At 38.2% G+C, this 19,002-nt stretch overlaps 2 protein-coding genes and 1 pseudogene across 4 annotated transcripts; 2 read left to right on the forward strand and 1 right to left on the reverse strand.

Moving 5' to 3' along the window:
* The first annotated feature begins 365 nt into the window (after positions 1 to 365).
* Positions 366 to 3,955, forward strand: LOC125224096 (diaminopimelate epimerase, chloroplastic-like; annotated as a pseudogene). Its single transcript, XR_016132790.1, has 10 exons — positions 366 to 420; positions 1,126 to 1,415; positions 1,683 to 1,840; positions 2,113 to 2,183; positions 2,259 to 2,316; positions 2,502 to 2,679; positions 2,759 to 2,843; positions 3,233 to 3,292; positions 3,430 to 3,503; positions 3,588 to 3,955. The product of XR_016132790.1 is annotated as a diaminopimelate epimerase, chloroplastic-like (transcript).
* A 3,562-nt stretch (positions 3,956 to 7,517) lies between these two features.
* On the forward strand, positions 7,518 to 10,627 carry LOC125223577 (S-adenosylmethionine carrier 1, chloroplastic/mitochondrial-like). Its single transcript, XM_048126780.2, has 12 exons — positions 7,518 to 7,679; positions 7,982 to 8,071; positions 8,276 to 8,362; positions 8,665 to 8,737; positions 8,843 to 8,933; positions 9,159 to 9,212; positions 9,324 to 9,419; positions 9,528 to 9,617; positions 9,706 to 9,757; positions 10,039 to 10,100; positions 10,184 to 10,264; positions 10,333 to 10,627. Exons 1-12 carry the CDS (start codon positions 7,649 to 7,651, stop codon positions 10,465 to 10,467), a joined length of 942 nt encoding a protein of 313 aa, XP_047982737.1. The 5' UTR covers positions 7,518 to 7,648; the 3' UTR covers positions 10,468 to 10,627.
* A 325-nt stretch (positions 10,628 to 10,952) lies between these two features.
* LOC125217973 (protein GIGANTEA) lies at positions 10,953 to 18,294 on the reverse strand. 2 transcript variants are annotated; one of them, XM_048119557.2, is made up of 15 exons: positions 18,065 to 18,294; positions 16,902 to 16,996; positions 16,516 to 16,587; positions 16,333 to 16,387; positions 16,103 to 16,245; positions 15,611 to 15,885; positions 15,427 to 15,482; positions 14,651 to 14,891; positions 14,427 to 14,577; positions 13,980 to 14,189; positions 12,345 to 13,871; positions 12,159 to 12,227; positions 11,712 to 11,930; positions 11,533 to 11,625; positions 10,953 to 11,418 (listed from the first exon to the last, which is right to left on the reverse strand). In XM_048119557.2, the coding sequence occupies exons 2-15, from the start codon at positions 16,986 to 16,988 to the stop codon at positions 11,113 to 11,115; spliced, it is 3,504 nt and encodes a 1,167-aa protein (XP_047975514.2). In that variant the 5' UTR covers positions 16,989 to 16,996; positions 18,065 to 18,294; the 3' UTR covers positions 10,953 to 11,112. The 2 variants fall into 2 exon arrangements, with proteins under 2 accessions (XP_047975514.2, XP_047975513.2); XM_048119556.2 differs by having other exon boundaries at positions 16,902 to 17,226; positions 18,065 to 18,293.
* Between the last annotated feature and the right edge of the window lie 708 nt (positions 18,295 to 19,002).

Genomic DNA, 19,002 nt, shown 5'->3' on the forward strand with positions numbered 1-19,002 from the left:
GTAATAAATTTTGATATAGATCATCATTCATGCTTAAATCGTGAATCATGAATCAATGTTATAAAACTTTTAAGATTTAATGATATTAATTTTATTTAATTACTAATTATTTTTATTTTCCTTAACAATTATTATTCGTTGCACTATTTAACATTAAAGCCGTTACAAATAAATAATATGTGGATACAATTTAAATCCATGGCTATAAATATACTCCTATCTTTGTTTGCTTGTACGTCACTTATTACCTTCTATTGCTTCACTGAATTTTTTGGAAAAAACAATTTGTTTACTTTGCACACTCTTTTCGTGTGACTATATTTTGTTACTAATATTTGTTGTTTTCGTTTTTATTATTTGAAAAGATGGGGTCGACGCATGACAATGAAAGTGTTGGAGATGATGAACGGAGAAAAGCGGGTGGGTAGAGCTACATGAGCATAGGCGATTTTGGGAATTCATATTTTTTATTGAAAATTTCATTTTTTAGTTGCATCCTAATCCATTATATTTTAGTAATAGATGATTAACGATCTATTGTTAATCGATTCTCAATTAATAGAATTATTGAATGTTTATTGATCAGTAATTAATGAGATTGATGACCAGTTCAAATATAAAATTATAAATATAATATTTTATTTTTAACATTATTTAAAATAACCAACAAGACAATATGGGAAGCTCTTTTGTTTTTTTATTTTTAATTAATGTGATCTATAAACTCTATAAAATTTTAGATGTGATTTATAAATTCTCTATAATTTTACTTTTATCATTTCATTTGTTTAAAGTAAATTGGCATTTCCAATTTTGTGTGAAGAAATTTCAATGAGTCGTGCAACGCACGGGGGTGATACTAGTCAACATGAAAATTGAGTATGGTTTGTACCAAGATTAGGGCCAATAAGAGTTGGTTTGACAAGTGCGGACAATATGGATATTGAGCGTTTGATATCAAAACCGGAAACCCAAAAAATTAGATAATGGATGCTTGAAACCCAAAAAATCATCGGGTATGAATTCGGGTATTACAGTTCCTGAATTTCCGGATATCAGGTTACCCGATACCCGAAAATTGAATTTAATTTTAATACTTCGTAATGAATTAAATTTTTTAAACAGTCCTCACATTGACTCCTTTCTCCCCGCAGTCGTCAATCTTCCTCCAAATTCGCCGACGACAATGGCGATTGCCGCTGATCGCCGTCAAACGCCGCTCTCATTTACCAGCGTCTTCTTCATCTCTCTGTTTCTCCTCTTCGTCAATTCATCCGCCGTCCCGCAAATCTAATCTCCGCGTCTTCTCTTCCATGATCACTCAGGCTCCGGCGAAGGCGTCTTTTCTCGATCACAAGGAGAGCAGAATCCTTCATTTCGTCAAGTACCACGGACTCGGCAATGACTTTATATTGGTATTGTTCCACCTGCCAAATTGCAGTTTCCGAGCTCGACGCACAATTTTCTCTCTATTGAAAACAATCATTAGTGGATACTTTTTTCTGGTACAAATCCTGCTTAATTTGAAGCTACTGAAACCTATATCAGCTTTGATAAACACAATTTTTTAAAAAAGGAACATTGCTCATATGCTTGCTACACATGTTCACGATAGCATAACTGATGATGTGAGTAATTGTTTGGATTGATGCTTATTATGTGCTTAAGTTTCACTTGATTAGGTTGATAATCGAGATTCTGAGGAACCGAAAATCACGCCCGAGCAATGTGTGATAGAAACTTCGGCATTGGCGCTGATGGAGTGATATTTGCATTGCCAGGCATTAATGCCACAGATTATACGATGAGGATCTTTAATTCTGATGGTATTTGTGTTCCTGTTTGAATCATAGTATTATTTTCATGCTTGGGTACCACTGGAATAAAGTCGTACACCCCTTTCGATTATGCGTATCAGAAAGATTTTTAATGAATGACAGTCTTCTAGTTACCATAACGCTTCTAATGATCATCAGAAAGCTATTTTTTATTATTTTTTTTGTGTTGTCCTAAAATGACAGATCATAGATAGATTGTGAAATCATGATTTGACTTGTTTCAATAGATTGGTTCTTGCGTGGCTGAGGCTGATTTCTGTTTCTGTTGTCGCAGGTGTGTGGTAATGGAGTCCGTTGCTTTGCCAGATTCATAGCTGAGCTTGAAAATTTTCACGGGAATAAAAGGTGCATCCTTTCTCTAGTATCCCCACTTTGTTGATATTGCAGGCAAAACCACTCATCTCTTAATTGGTGTTGCAGCTTCAATGTGCATACTGGTGCAGGTCTCATCGTACCTGAGATACAGGAAGATGGAAAGGTACTTCCAGAGTCTCGTACGTGGAATAAAATATAGGCTTTGTGGGTGGTAATCCATTATAACTTTGGCATGTGTCCCATCCTGTCGATTGCTTATGACCTGTTTTTTACCCATGTATCTATGCATCTCTATTGTTGCCTTTTTAGGATAATGAGATATTGTTGAGCATTTGGTGTCATTTTCAGGTTAGAGTTGATATGGGACAGCCAATTCTGAAGGCTTCAGATGTTCCTACTAAGTTAACTGCAAACAAAGATGAGGCTGCTGTTAAGGCAAAGTTGGATGTAGATGGGTTGATTTGGAATGTTACTTGTGTTAGCATGGGAAATCCACACTGTTACTTTTGGTACAGAATCGTGCAATGTATGCCTAATTTATAACTCTTCTCTCCTTGTATGGAATATTCATTGAATTAATCTGCTTATTTCGTTATTGGACTCAGGATTTGCAAGTCGATGAACTAAACTTGGCTGAAATCGGTCCAAAATTTGAACATCATGCAGTGTTCCCTGCCAGAACAAACACAGGTATTAATCAAATTGAACTGGCACTATATAATTGAATTTGCTATTTCATGTTTATGCACACTATCTTTTAATTGTACTTGTGCTATGCCTGTCAATGTCACTCCAAAGAGATCGAAATGAGAATAGTGAGAAGAACTCATTATAAACCGAATAGGAAATGAATGTTGGATGTGCTAATCTCCAATGTGTATTTTTTTTTGCTACACTGTAATGTTAATCATCATTCTCTGAGGCATGCAGTGAAGTCGATGATAACTTTGATATTTGCAAGTCTCTTTCTTAACCTGGTTTCTACTTTGAAGAAATAGAACAATCGATTTGTGAACTAGGTTACGGAAAAGGAGGCTGATCATCTTCTTCATATTACTATCATCTTTGTCATATTGCAGAATTTGTTCAAGTCTTCTCCCCAACTCACCTTAAAATGCACATCTGGGAACGTGGGGCAGGTTGGTTTTCCTCTTCTACGCATGCATCATCAATAGATACACTTACTTAGCTTTCCAAACTGTCTGTGGCATCTACAATTCAAAATCCATAGCCTTTCCAATCTTTCACACTTGACTTAATATGCTTGCTGCTCCAGGCGCAACGCTAGCCTGTGGAACAGGAGCTTGTGCAGTCGTTGTTGCTGCAGTTCTGGAGGGTCGTGCAGATAGGGTAAGTCTACAACTCGTATCCAACACCGCACATTACATAATATCCCAACATCAAACCTAAACTTGCCATCTTTCTTCCTCGCAGAGATGCACTGTCGATTTGCCTGGAGGGCCACTTGACATTGAGTGGAGAGAGAGCGACAATCACATCTACATGACCGGTCCTGCAGAGTTAGTATTCTATGGATCTGTTCCCCTTTGATAGCTCGGTTTCCCTTAACGTTCGACGTATCACGTGCTCGATGCTTTGAGAATGAATTTATATCTGTTGTCCTTCATCTTTGTGGATGATGAATCCCAGAAATGTGAGTTAGAGCCCCACTGTGTCATTTGAAAACCTAGTCATGCCTTGAAATGGAAGATACCATTAGTTTGGTGCTATTCACTGATACACTTGGACAAAACTTGCACCATTTATTAAGTCGTATAAATTTTTTTCTCTCTTTTAATTTATTTGTGATATTAAAAAGAAAAGGAGAAGAGAGGGACAGAGGGGTGAGATCAAAAAAAACGGCATGTGTGTTGTTATTGGGTGAGAGGGAGAGAAAAGGGGTGAGTGTTATATTTGTGATATGATAAAGAAAAGGAGAAGAGAGGGACAGAGGGGTGATAGGTCACAAAAACGGCATGTGTGTTGTTATTGTGTGTGTGTGTGTGTGAGAGAGAGAGAGAGAGTGTGTGTGTGTTATATTTGTGATATGAAAAAGAAAAGGTGAAGAGAGGGACAGAGGGGTGATAGATCAAAAAAACGGCATGTGTGTTGTTATTGGGTGAGAGAGACAAAATGGGTGAGTGTTATATTTGTGATATGATAAAGAAAAGGAGAAGAGAGGGACAGAGGGGTGATAGGTCACAAAAACGGCATGTGTGTTGTTATTGTGTGTGTGTGTGTGTGAGAGAGAGAGAGAGAGTGTGTGTGTGTGTTATATTTGTGATATGAAAAAGAAAAGGTGAAGAGAGAGGGACAGAGGGGTGATAGATCAAAAAAACGACATGTGTGTTATTATTGGGTGAGAGAGAGAAAAAATGGGTGAGTGTTATATTCATGATATGAAAAAGAAAAGGAGAAGAGAGGGACAGAGGGGTGATAGATCTAAAAAACGGCATGTGTGTTGTTACTGAGTGAGAGAGAGAGAAAATGGGTGAGTGTTATATTTGTGATATGAAAAAGAAAAGAAAAAGAGAGAGACAGAGGGGTGATAGATCTCAAAAACGGCACGTGTGTTGTTATTGGTTGAGAGAGAGAGAAAAAAAAGGGGTGAGTGTTATATTTGTGATATGAAAAGGAAGAGAAGAGAGGGACAGAGGGGTGATAGATAAAAAAAAACGGCATGGGTGTGTGAGAGAGAAAATGGGTGAGTGTTATATTTGTGATATGAAAAAGAAAAGGAAAAGAGGGACAGAGGGGTGATAGATCAAAAAAACGGCATGTGTGTTGTTATTGGGTGAGAGAGAGAGAAAAGATGCGAGTGTTATATTTGTTACTCCCGCCGTCACAGTTTTGGAGTCACATTTTGCCATAAAAGTCCGTCCCAGTTTTAGAGTCACATTTAGAATTTTCCATATTTGGTCATACAATTTTACCCCATTGTCCATCAAAATTACATCAAAATGTCATTATCTACATTAAAATAAAAAACCAAAAAGTAAAAAAGTGACTCACCTTCAACCAACTCACTTTATTTATTACACACTCTATCATCTCACTTCATTAATTACACACTCCACTAATTCCTTAAAACCCGTGTCATAACTAAATGTGACTCCAAATATGGGACGGAGGGAGTATATAAAAAGGAAAAGGAGAAGAGAGTGATAAAGGGGGTGATAGACCACAAAAACGGCATGTGTGTTGTTATTGGGTGAGAGAGAGAGAAAAGGGGCGAGTGTTATATTTGTGATATGAAAAAGAAAAAGATAAGAGAGGCACAAGGGGTGATAGATCACAAAAACGGCATGTGTGTTGTTATTGGGTGAGAGAGACAGAGAAAAGCGGTGAGTGTTATATTTGTGATATGAAAAAGAGAGAATAGAGGGACAGGGGGGTGACAGATTACAAAAACGGCATGTGTTGTTATTGGATTAGAGAGAGAGAGAGAGAGAAAGGGTGAGTGTTATATTTGTGATATGAAAAAGAAAAGGAGAAGATTTGGACAGAGGGGTGATAGATCACAAAAGCGTCATGTGTGTTGTTTATGGGTGTGTGTGTGTGAGAGAGAGAGAGGGGGGTGAGTGTTATATTTGTGATATGAAAAAAAAAAGGAGAAGAGAGGGACAGAGGGGTGATAGATCACAAAAGCGGCATGTGTGTTGTTATTGGGTGAGAGAGAGAGAGAGAAAAGGGGTGGGTGTTATATTTGTGATATGAAAAAGAAAAGGAGAAGAGAGGGACGAAGGGGTGATAGATAAAAAAAAACGGCATGTTTATTTTTATTGGGTGAGAGAGAGAGAAAAGGGGTGAGTGTTATATTTGTGATATGAAAAAAAAGGAGAAGAGAGGGACATAGGGGTGATAGATCACAAAAAGGGCATGTGTATTGTTATTGGGTGAGAGCGAGAGAGAGAGAAAAAGGTGTGTGTCGACGTCGACATGGCTACAAAGGTTGACGACTTTATTCTCACGCAGCTCATGTTTTCGATTGCACTCTTCACCGAGCTCTTGAATTGCAACGCTAACACACTGCTCCTCCATCTCGTCCTCTCATCTCCAATCCATAGCAAGTCACCACATCCTCTCTCTCTTTTTCTGTCGCTCTCTCGACGAGTGAGCCATGTTCTTCCCAACATGCATTCATCCCATAATCATGTACAAATCCAACGGCCGCCATTACCCTTCGTCAACCGCCCAGGAGCCCCTCTTCCGCCGCCCTCACCAGCAACAGCAATAGTGGAGATGCCCACCGGGGGACGCCCCAGCCCAGCCCAATTTCATCTTTCAACTACGCCCCGAGCGTCAGCGGGCCGTCAAACGGGCTGACACCGATGCCGTAGTTCAGAAACTGAAATTGCAGCCGCAGAGATCGAATCTCATCATGTCAAATTCTATCTTCGCTACACTCGATTACGAGCAATGGTGCGAGACTCTGGCGACAATAGTGTAGTTGTGGGGGATGAAATTGAACGATGAGGGGTTTGACCTTGTGCCCCGCCTTGTTTCGAACATCGAGGTTCCGTCGGATATGTTGGAATTGAACGATCGGCTGAAGGTGTTGTTTCTTGAGTAATTGAAGGGATTGAAGGAGGGTGTGTTGATGGACAAGTGGATGAAGAGCAACTTTATAGTCCAAAATCCAAATTTAGTTCCAGTATTAAGAAAACGATCAGTGTGCTAATGTAATTTGGTTCCAAAATACTACTCCCTCCGTCCCCAATTAAGAGTCACACTTTTCCATTTCGGTCCGTCCCCAATTAAGAGTCACACTTCATTTTTTACCATAAATGGTAAGTAGGTCTTACATTCCACTAACTCACTTCACTTACATTTTATTATAAAACCAATATAAAAAAGTGGGTCACACATTCTACTAACTTTTTCAACCAATTTTATTTTACATTTCTTAAAACTCGTGCCCGGTCAAAGTATGACTCTTAATAGGCGACGGAGGGAGTAGTATTTTATTTCTTAAAAGAAAAAGGAAACAATTATATAATATGTGCTGCAAAATTACAAAATTAATGTATTTTAATAGGATATTACATTAATTTCGTAAACCGAACTAACTTTTAATAATTACAATTAAAAAGTAGTAGTAATATAAATCTAATAAATTAATTAGTAGTATAATTTTGAAACTATTTTTGTTAGTTTAAAAATAAAAATCAATATATACAAATATTTTTAAAATGTAGTTTCGTTAAATTCTGTATTTTTTACGTACTTTGTCATAATATCAAAAGATTATTTTGAAAAAAAAAAAGAGTAAAGCCCCTTGATTAATGCTAACTACTCGAAATTATCATAAACACAATTTTTTGGATCAAAATTGTAAAATACTCCGTAATTTGTTTTGACAAAATTATCGACTTAAATTCTTTTATTTTTGTTTCGGCATTCCATTTTTTCCCAGTTCTAATAATTCAAAGCTATCGTTTGAATTCTCTATTTCTTCGTATAGCTGTTTTTGGGCATTTTAATGCAGCTAAGAAATGTCGAGGAATGCAAACACTGAATCACTAGGTAATGCTGTTTGATCCAAGTATATTTTGATTTAAAGTTTCATTTTTTTAGCAATATAACTACGGGAATAATTGAAAACCTAATTGAACTTTGTAGATTATCCATTAATCGGTTATGCTGTTTGATCGAAGTATATTTTGATTTAAAGTGTTCAAAGCTGTGTGAATGCTCTATGTTTCAGTATTGCTAGCTTTTTCTTGAATATATTGATATTATGATGATTTGAAGGTTAATTCTTAATTTTGTAGAAAACTCATTGGCTATGGACATTAATTTTGGTTTGAATGAACTGTATTTTGCAGGAAATGCTTTGAGTTCTTCGGAATATACGAATGTTGCAGCTGTGAGCAGCAAACAGAACAATTCTTTCGACTTTTTGGGCATGCTATATGGTACTTATATGGTTGTTTTATTTCCGTGGTAGAATTTGTGCTATTGATTTTGAAGCTGTACATGCCCGATCTAGTTATTTTGTCGTATCCGGATTGATGCATTGTGTCTATTTGAGACTAACCGTTTTGTTGGATAGTGAGATAAATCCCTATAAATCCTCACATTTATGAAGTTTCAACATTTTATTTAATGGGACTTCGCAGATAGTGCCGTAGCAGGAGCTGCTGCTGGTACTGTGGTGGAAGCTGTTTTGTATCCGGTTGATACGATAAAAACACGACTGCAAGCAGGTTGTTTTATTCAGATTCTGCACGTATATGTATGTAAGAAGTTGTATAGATTTGTTCGTAGATATGAGCACCCCAGTTTCCTTTTGGGTCTCTCATGTTCTCTACTACGTAGTCTTTTTTCTAATGAAGGTTTCCACACTGCCTTTCCACTTTGAGAGCTGCTGAAGCAAACTAAAACTGTTTCAGTCTTTTAAGTGTTATTGGAAGCATGCGTATCTATGCTCTGATTTCGGTACTCTGCAATTGTGATTTTTAGAATTACTTGCTTATCGGATCTCGTGCATGGATTCCTGTTTAGGCAGTTCGTGGTGGGGGTGAAATTGTTTTGAAGGGCCTCTACTCGGGATTGGCTGGAAATCTGGCTGGTGTTATACCGTAAGTCAGAACTTGATCATTCAAAATTTAATCTGTAAATTTGTTACTTTTGTTGCCTGCTCTTTGTTCCTTCACTAACTGTACATGAACCACGATCATTAACAGGGCATCAGCACTGTTCATTGGCGTATATGAACCTACAAAGCAGAAGTTGCTCGACATTTTTCCTCAGAACTTGTCTGCCGTAGCACACCTGGTAATTATATCTCAAAAGCATGATGGAGAAAGCACCTCCTGCAACTCCTTTCATTGCATAATAATATTAAAATGCTCGAGATTGTTTGATCTGCTCCAACTGCTGCATAACTTATTCTTGTTCAATATGTTCTCATAAGAAAGTTTTTGTTCAAAATGAAATTGTAACTTTTTCAGTCGGTTTAAATCACTTTTTATTATGCTAATATGTTTATATTCTGTCCAGGCTGCAGGCGCAATTGGAGGAGCTGCTTCTTCTATTGTTCGGGTTCCTACTGAGGCAAGTTTGTCTACTAATGTTGTTCACTTATGCTCGCATGCACACACACGAGGTGGGACATATTTTCATGTGCAAAATGGGATATCATCTGATAAAAATAATCTTCATCAGGTTATTAAACAGAGAATTCAGACTGGTCAATTCGCTTCAGCACCAGAGGCTGTTCGCGTTATAGTAGCTAAGGAGGGTTTTAGAGGCCTTTTTGCGGTATTTGTTACAACATATATAGTAAAAAATCTATCAACTGTTTTGTTTTCTCGTAAAATGTCCTCTTGTTTTATGCCATATTTCTTGGAACTGTCTCGTTTTCTTCAGGGATATGGGTCCTTTCTATTGCGCGATCTTCCTTTTGATGCAATTCAGTTCTGCATTTATGAGCAGCTTCGAATTGGGTACAAATTGGCTGTAAGTTGAAATAGTGAAATTAAAAAATCATCGGTGTATTTTCCGTGCTTAAACAGTTTTAAAGCTTCTATAATTGCTTATGCTGCAGGCAAGGAGGGATCTCAATGGTCCTGAAAATGCAATCATTGGTGCCTTTGCAGGTAAATGAACGATCCTTCAACTTTTTACCTGCTTCGCATTTTCAGTGTACTTCGATTCTAGCAGTAGCTGATGCTCAGTAGTAGTCTGTCGATCATCACTGACCAATCGATCTACACTCTAAAGAGAGGTTTATGTAAGTAATGAGCTCGGCCTGAGTGAGATTTAAGCACATTTGTGGCTGAATCTCACAAAAACGTTGTACCTTTAGTTCGAGATTTATCTCGTTTGTGACTCGTGTTGCATGAAAAAAGGTTATTTCAACTTGCATAAAATTTGACAGGCGCAATCACTGGGGCCGTCACTACTCCACTCGACATGGTGAAAACCAGGTTAATGATACAGGTGTGATTAGCATGCTGTTCACAAACTTCCAGACTTGTGAATCCATCAAGATTTTTACGAATCTTTCTCCATGAAACTTGCAGGGATCAGCGAAGCAGTATGATGGTATATTTCACTGTGTTGATACCATTATACGAGAAGAAGGGAGCTCTGCCTTTTTCAGGGTTAGTGGCATTCTACGTCCTCATGTGCTCCACTGATCATGCCTCATTTCTCACGTGTCGTGCTGCAGGGCATTGGGCCTAGAGTGCTGTGGATAGGCATTGGTGGTTCTATATTCTTTGGAGTTCTTGAGAAGACGAAGCAGCTGCTCGCCCACAAGCGCTCACCTGGAGAGAAGGAACGCGATAGTCTGAAGCTGGCATGAAAACGAGCTCGATTGCTGTGTTTTTTAAGTTGGCCTACTATATTCAACCGTAAGTCTGTTGTGTTGCAGAAATTTTGGAAAATAAATTCGACATTTTTGGTGTTTAGGAATATTATGATATTGACTCATATTAAATCTCTGAGACACTCATTCTTGCTTATTGTTAGTTAAAGAGTATTAATTCGTGGTTTAGAATTCGTTTTTTCCTTTTCATGAACCATATCACATTCAAAATCCTAAACTAACCAACACAGTTTCAGAAATTTTAAATTCTCTATATATTGATTTGCAACAAGAAAAAGGTGTAATTGACCAATATTAAATGTGTATAAAACACAATTGACATGGTAAAATACTTATCACAGTATTAAATGATGAGAATATAACATGAAATTAAATTATACAGCAAATTGTTCAAAAAAATTTCATACTTAAATCAATTTGTTGGTTTGATTTTAGTTATAAAACACACGCAAGCGACAGAGTTATCCATACAATAATACTACAATTAATATAAATATATTATACATACATGGGCGTAGTCTAGAAAAATTATTACAAGAAGGGTGAATAGCAATATCTAATTTCAATCTCAGTCATAGTGTTTCTTTAGCTCAAACAAGCATCAAATGTTTAAAACTACTTTCACACAGATATAGCACACCCTAACTCCTTCGCAGCCGACCCCACAAACTCGATGGGCAGCCCCGTTGCAAGCCGGCTGTGCGCTTCCCACGTCAAGCACTTCTCAATGTCAGCTTGCCAGTCAATGGTGCCTATCTTGTTCAAGTACTGCTGATACCGCGGATTGTGGATTATGTTCACGTCCGGTAGTTTGCTCTTTGGTTTCACCGACCCGTTGTGTAGGATTGCACGGAGAACTGAGGTGCTCAGCGCCCGGACATGAGCGCTCGGGTGAGAGACGCAGCGAACGGTGGCTGAGAGGCGACACTGTTAAATAACACCAGGCTGTGATCAGAAACAAGCGTAGAAACACCTTCTAGTGCGCGTCTGTTTTAATAAAATCGCATTTATGCATTCGACATGAGGCCGAGTTTTGAGTACCTTCAACAGGTTTGAGAGGCCATCTGCAACTGCTAATCCTGATTCTCCCCATTCAAGCACGGCTTGAACTGCTCTCGCCGTTACTTCCAGAAGCTGTTCGATATTCGAGAGATGAGCGAGTGATACATAAACAGACTAATTTACTTGGAGATGGGAATTCCCGTCTAAGGAAAATTTACCTCCAGCTGAGGTAAAGTGCATGCTTCTCCATCAACAAGCATCCCGTCTGTGGCACGGAGGAGGACGTCTGATGCGCTAGCAAGAATTACTAGCGACTCGGCTGCCTCATGGTTCCTCATTAACTCGACAATCACTTTCACGATTCTCTGGTTGACTCTCCACATTTTTTGCCCAAGATCATCATCTTTAGCGATCCATGGTTTCAATTCCCTTTCCGCCTGACAAATAAATAACACCACCCAGGAAAGTGACTAAACAGATGGTATGAAATTGATAAAATAAATACAACACGCATTGAAACTCAGTTTCGTTGCGCTATAATAGCGATACTTTGGGGAAACTCGACTAATATATGGGATTTACATGCATATACATGCAGCTTCTTAAGGGGATGCGGATTTCACTTATAAATTGAGAGAAAAATTCAAGCAAAACAAAATCGGGACCTGAAGGACAACGGCTGTTGCAGCTTTTGCTGGTGATGCCGATACTACATTGCAGAGTGCAGCCACCACCTGTAATTTTTTTAATGGAATCATATAAACACCGTATTAGGCTTACAATTTAGCCTACAAAGAACGATTGAAAAAAATACACAACAAGGGAAAGGCAATGAAAAATGCAATTTATACCTGTCTCCATCCTTGCTGGGCAGACGTGCTCTCAGCACTTGGTTGTGTCTCGGGTGATGCAATCAATTTGTGCCAAAGCAATGAAACAACTGAAAAACACAGTTCTTGCTTTTCAGCAAGGACAGACCTCAGAAGAACATTGCCGTTGCAATTAAATCCTATATGCCTGTCCATAGTCAAGAAGTTGGCCAAATCTGAAGCATCCATAGGGAAATCCGCAATTCCTTTGCCCATTGTACATCTTCCAGCTTCGCCAGAATCAACCTTCCTATGATTAACCAAATCTTCAGAACGGGGCAAGTCTTCACACGGGGATGAAGATGGATGTCCTGGTTCTGAGTGGCGACAGCTACCGCAATTTGCAAGCTTTTTTCCATGAAAACATGAAGATATTTCCTTCAGCGATGGCGCATGGAGTAGGTGAGCCTCTAATGGCTCTGCTTTGTTGACTATAGACGCAACAACTTTGCTGTGAATATCAATCAAATTGAAGAGGGAAGACGCCCTAGAGTGAATTTCACTATCCCACTTGCATCTCACCAGGGTGGAAAGAGCACGCATGCATGCTTTTGAGCGTCTAAACAAATCAGAAACATGAGCTGCAACCATAGCAGCAGCCACTATTTCATTTGAACTGTAACTCCATGAAGTGCCAATCGAAGACGGTTTCAAAGAAAAAAGGGCCTCTAGAATTGCTAATATTCTGCGAGTGTGATCAACAGCTGAATCAATACCACTCTGCAACTGACTGGACAGGTCATTCAGTTTTGCAGGCTTAGCAACGTCAGAACCATTTCTAGCACCTAAAAGACTACTTCCTTTAGAGATCAAAGGGAAGAACTGGAGTTCACATGACAAGGCACAGACAGCAGCAATGACATAAGAATCAAATGCAGCTACAGGGCCCTGTTTCTTGCACTGTTTATTATTTTCCGATTCTCTCTCCTTCCATCCGTCTTCACCGACATGTTCGGGATGAGATTTTTCACCTTTGGGGCGCTTGCTACTGTTGGGATGCGCTTCATGGCTGACACACACAGTTAAAACAACAAAAAGAAGGCGGGAGGCAAGCTCTACAGAAGCACACGACTCTAAGAATAATGAGTGGACCATTGTGCGAAGCTCAGCCACAGCAAGATTCTTGGATGCAGACCCAAATATATATCTGGTTTTCCTAGTTTGTTCTCTAGAGGACTCAGGTGGGAATGTCCTCTGTAGAATTGCTTCAACAGTAGCAACAAATATTTTCATAAGACAGGTTTCAGATGGGCTTCCACGAGGAAGATATTCGAGTACTTTAAGAAGAGGAATGTACAAATTCCATGATAGTATCGGAGGCTGCAGCGGTGTTGCGACTATGATATCTGGAAGATCAACTGCAGAAGAACTTAAAGGTATCAAACCATAAGCAGCTTCCCATATCGTACAAATTCGCCATTCAACCTCTGGACCATGTGCACAAAGCATAGATGCAATCCCTTGGGCAGTAGCTTCTACTGTTGCTTCTGCTGCAGTCAATTCAAGTTGCTGAAAATAATATGCAGATACTGGTTAAAATGAATGAATGATTTCACAAACAAAATTATTTAAAGTGTGCAGTACTTCTGAGTTCTGATCCTTTAGCAGATGAGTTACCTGCTTTCTTTCAGATGAAATATAACCACCTAGAGGCTGGTGCGGGAATTCAATACCATCAACTTGTCTCAGTGGGGGGAAAAGTAAAGCTGGTTGAGAAAGTATTCGGAAAAGTAAGGCAGCTGCAGAATCTGCAGCAATTCCAGCTCGCATAGACATTGCAATCCCAATTGCTCGCAGAAAATGCAAGTGCATCCAATTCCTAGGGAGCTGGATCATGATAGGAAACAATTAGAATTTTCATGTAGTTAAATCAGAGACATATCTTTGTTTATTAACTTTTTAAGTCCCAACATATCTATATTCAAATTAGTCAATAAGAAATCTTTCAAACTTTATTTCTTAGATTCTTTGGGCTGCAACTTCATTCATTTCCCCTAGAATTTTCGATTGATTGTTGAAAATTTATAAGAGAGGGAGAAAAAAAGAAGAGTGAGTAAAATATACCCTCATGCCTGTGGCATAGTCTTCTGCGGCTCGAAGAAGTTCCACTAGTTGTACAGCAGCGTCAAGAGCATCTGGAGCCCAGGAGGGCGGAGCCTCTAGAAGTCCAAGAAGCAGCCTTTGGGTGGCACTTGGACTAGCAATTGCATAATATCTAAGAGCAGAAAGGAAAAGTAACCTCATTATAGAATCCTTGTATCTTCTGAAACACAATTACAGAAACTAACCTGTGAAAAAGACGTGCATAGGGCTCAAGCGCTGGCAGACCAGCGACTAGATGTTCATCTGTAGGTGTTGTTGGAGGTGGAAGCAGAAGTGCAGGAACAGCAGCTGCAGTCAAGGTAGCAGTTTCATAGCGAGAAACTTCCTCGTCACAGACACTAAGTATAACTCCAGCACCATTAGCAACAGCCCACCTCGGAGTTGATGGCATAAGCTGGGGATGCTTCCCAGATCCACGAGAAGTAGCTGAGATTATAATGGTAATAAATATAGTCAGAAAATAACCACGCTTCAGTGCTGCCGCAACCTCAGCAATACAAGCCACATAGTTTTAAGTCAAAAGTCAGATAGCTGTTGATGGAGAAGTATAAAGTGAACAGGACAATGAAGAGCAGTTAAGATTTGGTTGCAAAAGCATAAAATTTGCAATTTGGTTAAATATGAAAATAAAAACGGAAATTATTTTCCATTGATGTTCTGCATGGCCATGCCCATCACTGATATATAACAGACTTATGCGATCTGCCAAACAGCAATATCATATTGATACTACAGCTAGCATATTTTACTAAATAGTAATAAACCCCTTTTCCAAATGATTTTTGGAAAGTCCCAAACTTACCAATTCTATTAAGCAACTCATAAGTGACTGTGGTCAAGCATTCAAGCTATTATAATGAAAAGCAACAGAATTTCTGGCAACAAGAGTAACTTATTCTATGGTTCTTTTTACGGATAAGGATAAAACATTTAACGACTTGTTGATGAAAATTCAACTGACCAGTTATAGGCGGTTTCAGCTCTCCAGCGGCATATTTTCCCATAACACCTCCACACCTACAAAATATGTTGAAAAGGGTCAGACATGCATGTATATACGTAGGATTTAATTCAATGGAAGATGCATAATGAAATGAGCTACATGATCATGCATGCAACAACAGTCTATTCATGTCACTACTTACCATCGAAAATAATCACTCCTTATACCAAGGGGCGTGGCAAGCAAAATATCAGTAATCCAGGGAGACAGTGGCCTCAGAGGTTTCCTCTCAGCCAGTGAGGGAGGTGAAGAAGAAGGTTCTCCATCTATTGACTTGCTAGTTGAAGCATGATCTCCGCTGCTACTTCTATCGGATAAATTTTCGTGGCGTTCCAACTTGTAAATTGGTCTGTTATAGTGTGTCAAAATTCTTAGTATCTCCCCGCATGCAAGGGCCCACTGCTCCGAATACTCATTCTGCAATTAAAGATGATATAATCATTGTCAAGGATCTTTTTGAGTAACTAAAATCAGTTCGAACATTAAAAAGAATCAATGCCTTCAGGATATAATATACGGAGTAATAGAAATAGCTGATAGTGGAGAGAGAGCACACAAAATACATGAGTACATAAAATGAAATCTAAGCAAATTCAGAGTGACAACAGGCAGTAACTTGGTAGTCTCTGAGTACCTCACTGTTTGGGCAAAACAGGGAAATGAAAGAAGCAAATGGTGGACCACTTCTGTCATATTCAAGTGTGCTATCGATAATACATGAAATAATAGGAAGTAGAACAGCATGGCCATGCTCTGGATGGTGAAGAACAAAAGTTGCTGGAAAGAAGGAAAATACAAGTTAGAGTGGATCAGGAAGCAGCCTGAATTTTATATAACAATTTAACCATTATATATGAAAAATACCAAGAACATCGTCAAAAAGCCTGTTCTCCTTGGATGGATACCGGCTACGGATTAACTGCAAAACAAGCATTGTTTTAAAAAAAAACTGTAAACATTTTGCTTTAACGAACAAACAAACTGTAAGACAAAAAAAAGATTTTGCCCTTTGGATAGCGATAAAAAGTCACAGGGAAAAGAAAATACCTCTGCTATATCATCAGCAAATTGTTCTGAGGTGAACTGCCCGAAATATTCAACATATGCAGTGGTTTGAGCCTACAACAAAGTTCATAATTCACATAGAATGTTAGTATCTGAATGGAGAAAATTCACTAACTTTAGAAGCAAGTGCTACGAATACAAGATCAACAGTTGTAAAATTATATGGTAATTTTTTTTAAAAATATTATACAGTAAATAGTGAAAATATTTGTTACCGAAAAGGGTTTGAAGCATTAATTAGTACTATATCCTAGAAAGAGAAGGAAAATGAAAGACTGCAGCTTATAATAAACATCTATTATCAGAGACAGTTGATGCTCTTATGGAAACAATTTGTAGAGCAGCAATTATTTAAGCTGTAAATACACCTTTCTTTGTTCTACATCTTGCGGAGGCGGCCAAAATAATGAAGAGAACTGCAAATTGTCGATCCACTTCTCATTTGATGTTGCCATAATCCTATCTATTTAAGCAAGGTGCAAGCAGTGAGTAAAGCTACAATTTCCATAAAAGCTTCTACCAATCCAGGATCAATAGACTATAATTCAGCATTTTACGAATCCAAATTAAAAGTAATAGCTCGTCCAAACATTGACTATGGATGCAACAGAGCTCCAAGTTTAGAGTCAAATATTGGATGAAATATACAGCATGCAAGCTTGCACACGAAATAATCTGAGTGTACAGAGTGCCCTGCAAGACCACAAAATCATAGAAGTTTGAATTAAACACTTTATTATGAGGGGGTCAAGCAACTATCACCAGCGCATAGCCAACTTCACCCAATTAGTCAAACTTTGGCACCTTAAGAAGAAGAACGTAAATTTCATCAACCAGGACTTAGAAAGCAAGCACCATTGCACTACCTTACTCTTTGGTTTTGTATAGAGATAACATTTTTAAAAGGGAGGGTGATTTACAGATTAATCGAGCATTTCTTCTTTTTAATATTTACCAGCTTACCAATTATAATACATACATACTAAAACTCAAAAGTTTCACATTTATGAAGAGATCACTATTTACCCTAAAAACACCATATCAAGGAAAATGATTGTCTTTGTCATATAGTACTAGCATTAATTAAATTTCTAAAACCCCAAATAACTTCAATTATGATGAGGATTCACACGTAAATCATACATGTGCGTTCTGTAAATTAATTTCTTTCTAATTAAGAAGCAAATATTCTTACCAACTCAATCAAATCTCCAGCAACTAAACACAACATCTGTTAAGCAGAGAAACAATTTCTCCAATCCTCTAAAAATTAGTACTACATTTTCCAAATCTCAGTACAACTCCTCGATTTATTCTCCTATTCCTAAAAAATAAATCACCATTTTCAGAAGCAAATCTGTGTCAATCAGTTCTGAAGCAAAGTTTGATAATATTCTCAATCATCGAGACCTAATCCTCTCAGCGAGCTTAAATCACAGCATTTTCTACAGCTAAATCCACAAAAAAGGTAAATCACACATCACCAACACAATTAATTAAAGCAGAGCCAGGTAAAATCATAAAACCGTACCTTGATTCAGAGCTATGGAGGATTCCAACGAATTGATTCGTGTATTGTGAGAGGAAGCTGCAGTTCCAGAGTGGTTAAATTGAGAAGATTTTCGAGGGTAGAATTTTGGGTGGAGAGAGATTAGAGAGAGAAAGCAGAGGTTAGAGAGAGAGAGAAAGAGATCTTTAACTAGAATCTCACATATGCATACGTGGCTATGATATTTTCCTCATGCCTCAGCTAAGCCATGTGGCAGACCATGTGAATGAAGCAATGATGTGAATCAGCATGCACGTCACATGCCTTTGTTATATATAGAGATGCATGGTTAAATCGGATTGCCGGTTCAATTTGAAATTGGAATGATAATTCTAGATTTCAAGCAGGCATCGGCATGCATGGTTAAATCATATTAGCCGGTTCAATTTGAAATCGGAATGACAGTTTCAGTTTTCAAGCAGGCATCGACATGCATGGTTTTATCAGATTAGCCGGTTTAATTTGAAATCGGAATGATAATTCCAGTTTTCATGTAGGCATTGGCATGCATGTTTAAATCATATTAGCTGGTTCAATTTGAAATCGGAATGACAGTTCCAGTTTTCAAGCAGGCATCGGAATGCATGGTTAAATCAAATTATCGGTTCGGCTTGAAATAGGCAAGTCATAACCGTTTTGGCCCGATTAAAATCGGCTTATAAGTTCTGTTATCTGGTTATGGTTCTAATATTTTCTAATCGGGATGAGCTGTTTGATTGCTAGTTTTGATTGGAACCGTAAGAAATGAAAAAAATTGAGTGAGTTCACGGGAAATCAGAAATAATCGTGAAAAATGGCTAAAAATCTTTGATTTTAAAACGGATTCGAAACTGTCAGTTACTGATAACGCGCCGATAAGAAAAATCAGACTTGCTAAATATAATATTTTATTTTGTAAAATTTAGTATTGTATGTTTGTA

Source organism: Salvia hispanica, chromosome 1, assembly GCF_029641045.1.
Source record: "Salvia hispanica isolate PSC_SH4W2 chromosome 1, Shi_PSC_v1, whole genome shotgun sequence".
NCBI classification, from domain to species: domain Eukaryota; kingdom Viridiplantae; phylum Streptophyta; class Magnoliopsida; order Lamiales; family Lamiaceae; genus Salvia; species Salvia hispanica.

What these genes read in the sequence shown, in the direction of transcription:
- LOC125217973 (XM_048119557.2), bottom strand. Translation starts at nt 16,988, where the DNA reads ATGGCAACATCAAATGAGAAGTGGATCGACAATTTGCAGTTCTCTTCA. An exon ending in GCTTTTTGACGATGTTCTTG is followed by an intron (nt 16,246 to 16,332) that starts GTATTTTTCATA and finishes CCTTCTTTCCAG; the next exon opens with CAACTTTTGTTCTTCACCAT. An exon ending in TTTCATCTGAAAGAAAGCAG is followed by an intron (nt 13,872 to 13,979) that starts GTAACTCATCTG and finishes TATTATTTTCAG; the next exon opens with CAACTTGAATTGACTGCAGC.
- LOC125223577 (XM_048126780.2), top strand. Translation starts at nt 7,649, where the DNA reads ATGTCGAGGAATGCAAACACTGAATCACTAG. An exon ending in GAATTGGGTACAAATTGGCT is followed by an intron (nt 9,618 to 9,705) that starts GTAAGTTGAAAT and finishes CTTATGCTGCAG; the next exon opens with GCAAGGAGGGATCTCAATGG. An exon ending in GGAGCTCTGCCTTTTTCAGG is followed by an intron (nt 10,265 to 10,332) that starts GTTAGTGGCATT and finishes GTCGTGCTGCAG; the next exon opens with GGCATTGGGCCTAGAGTGCT.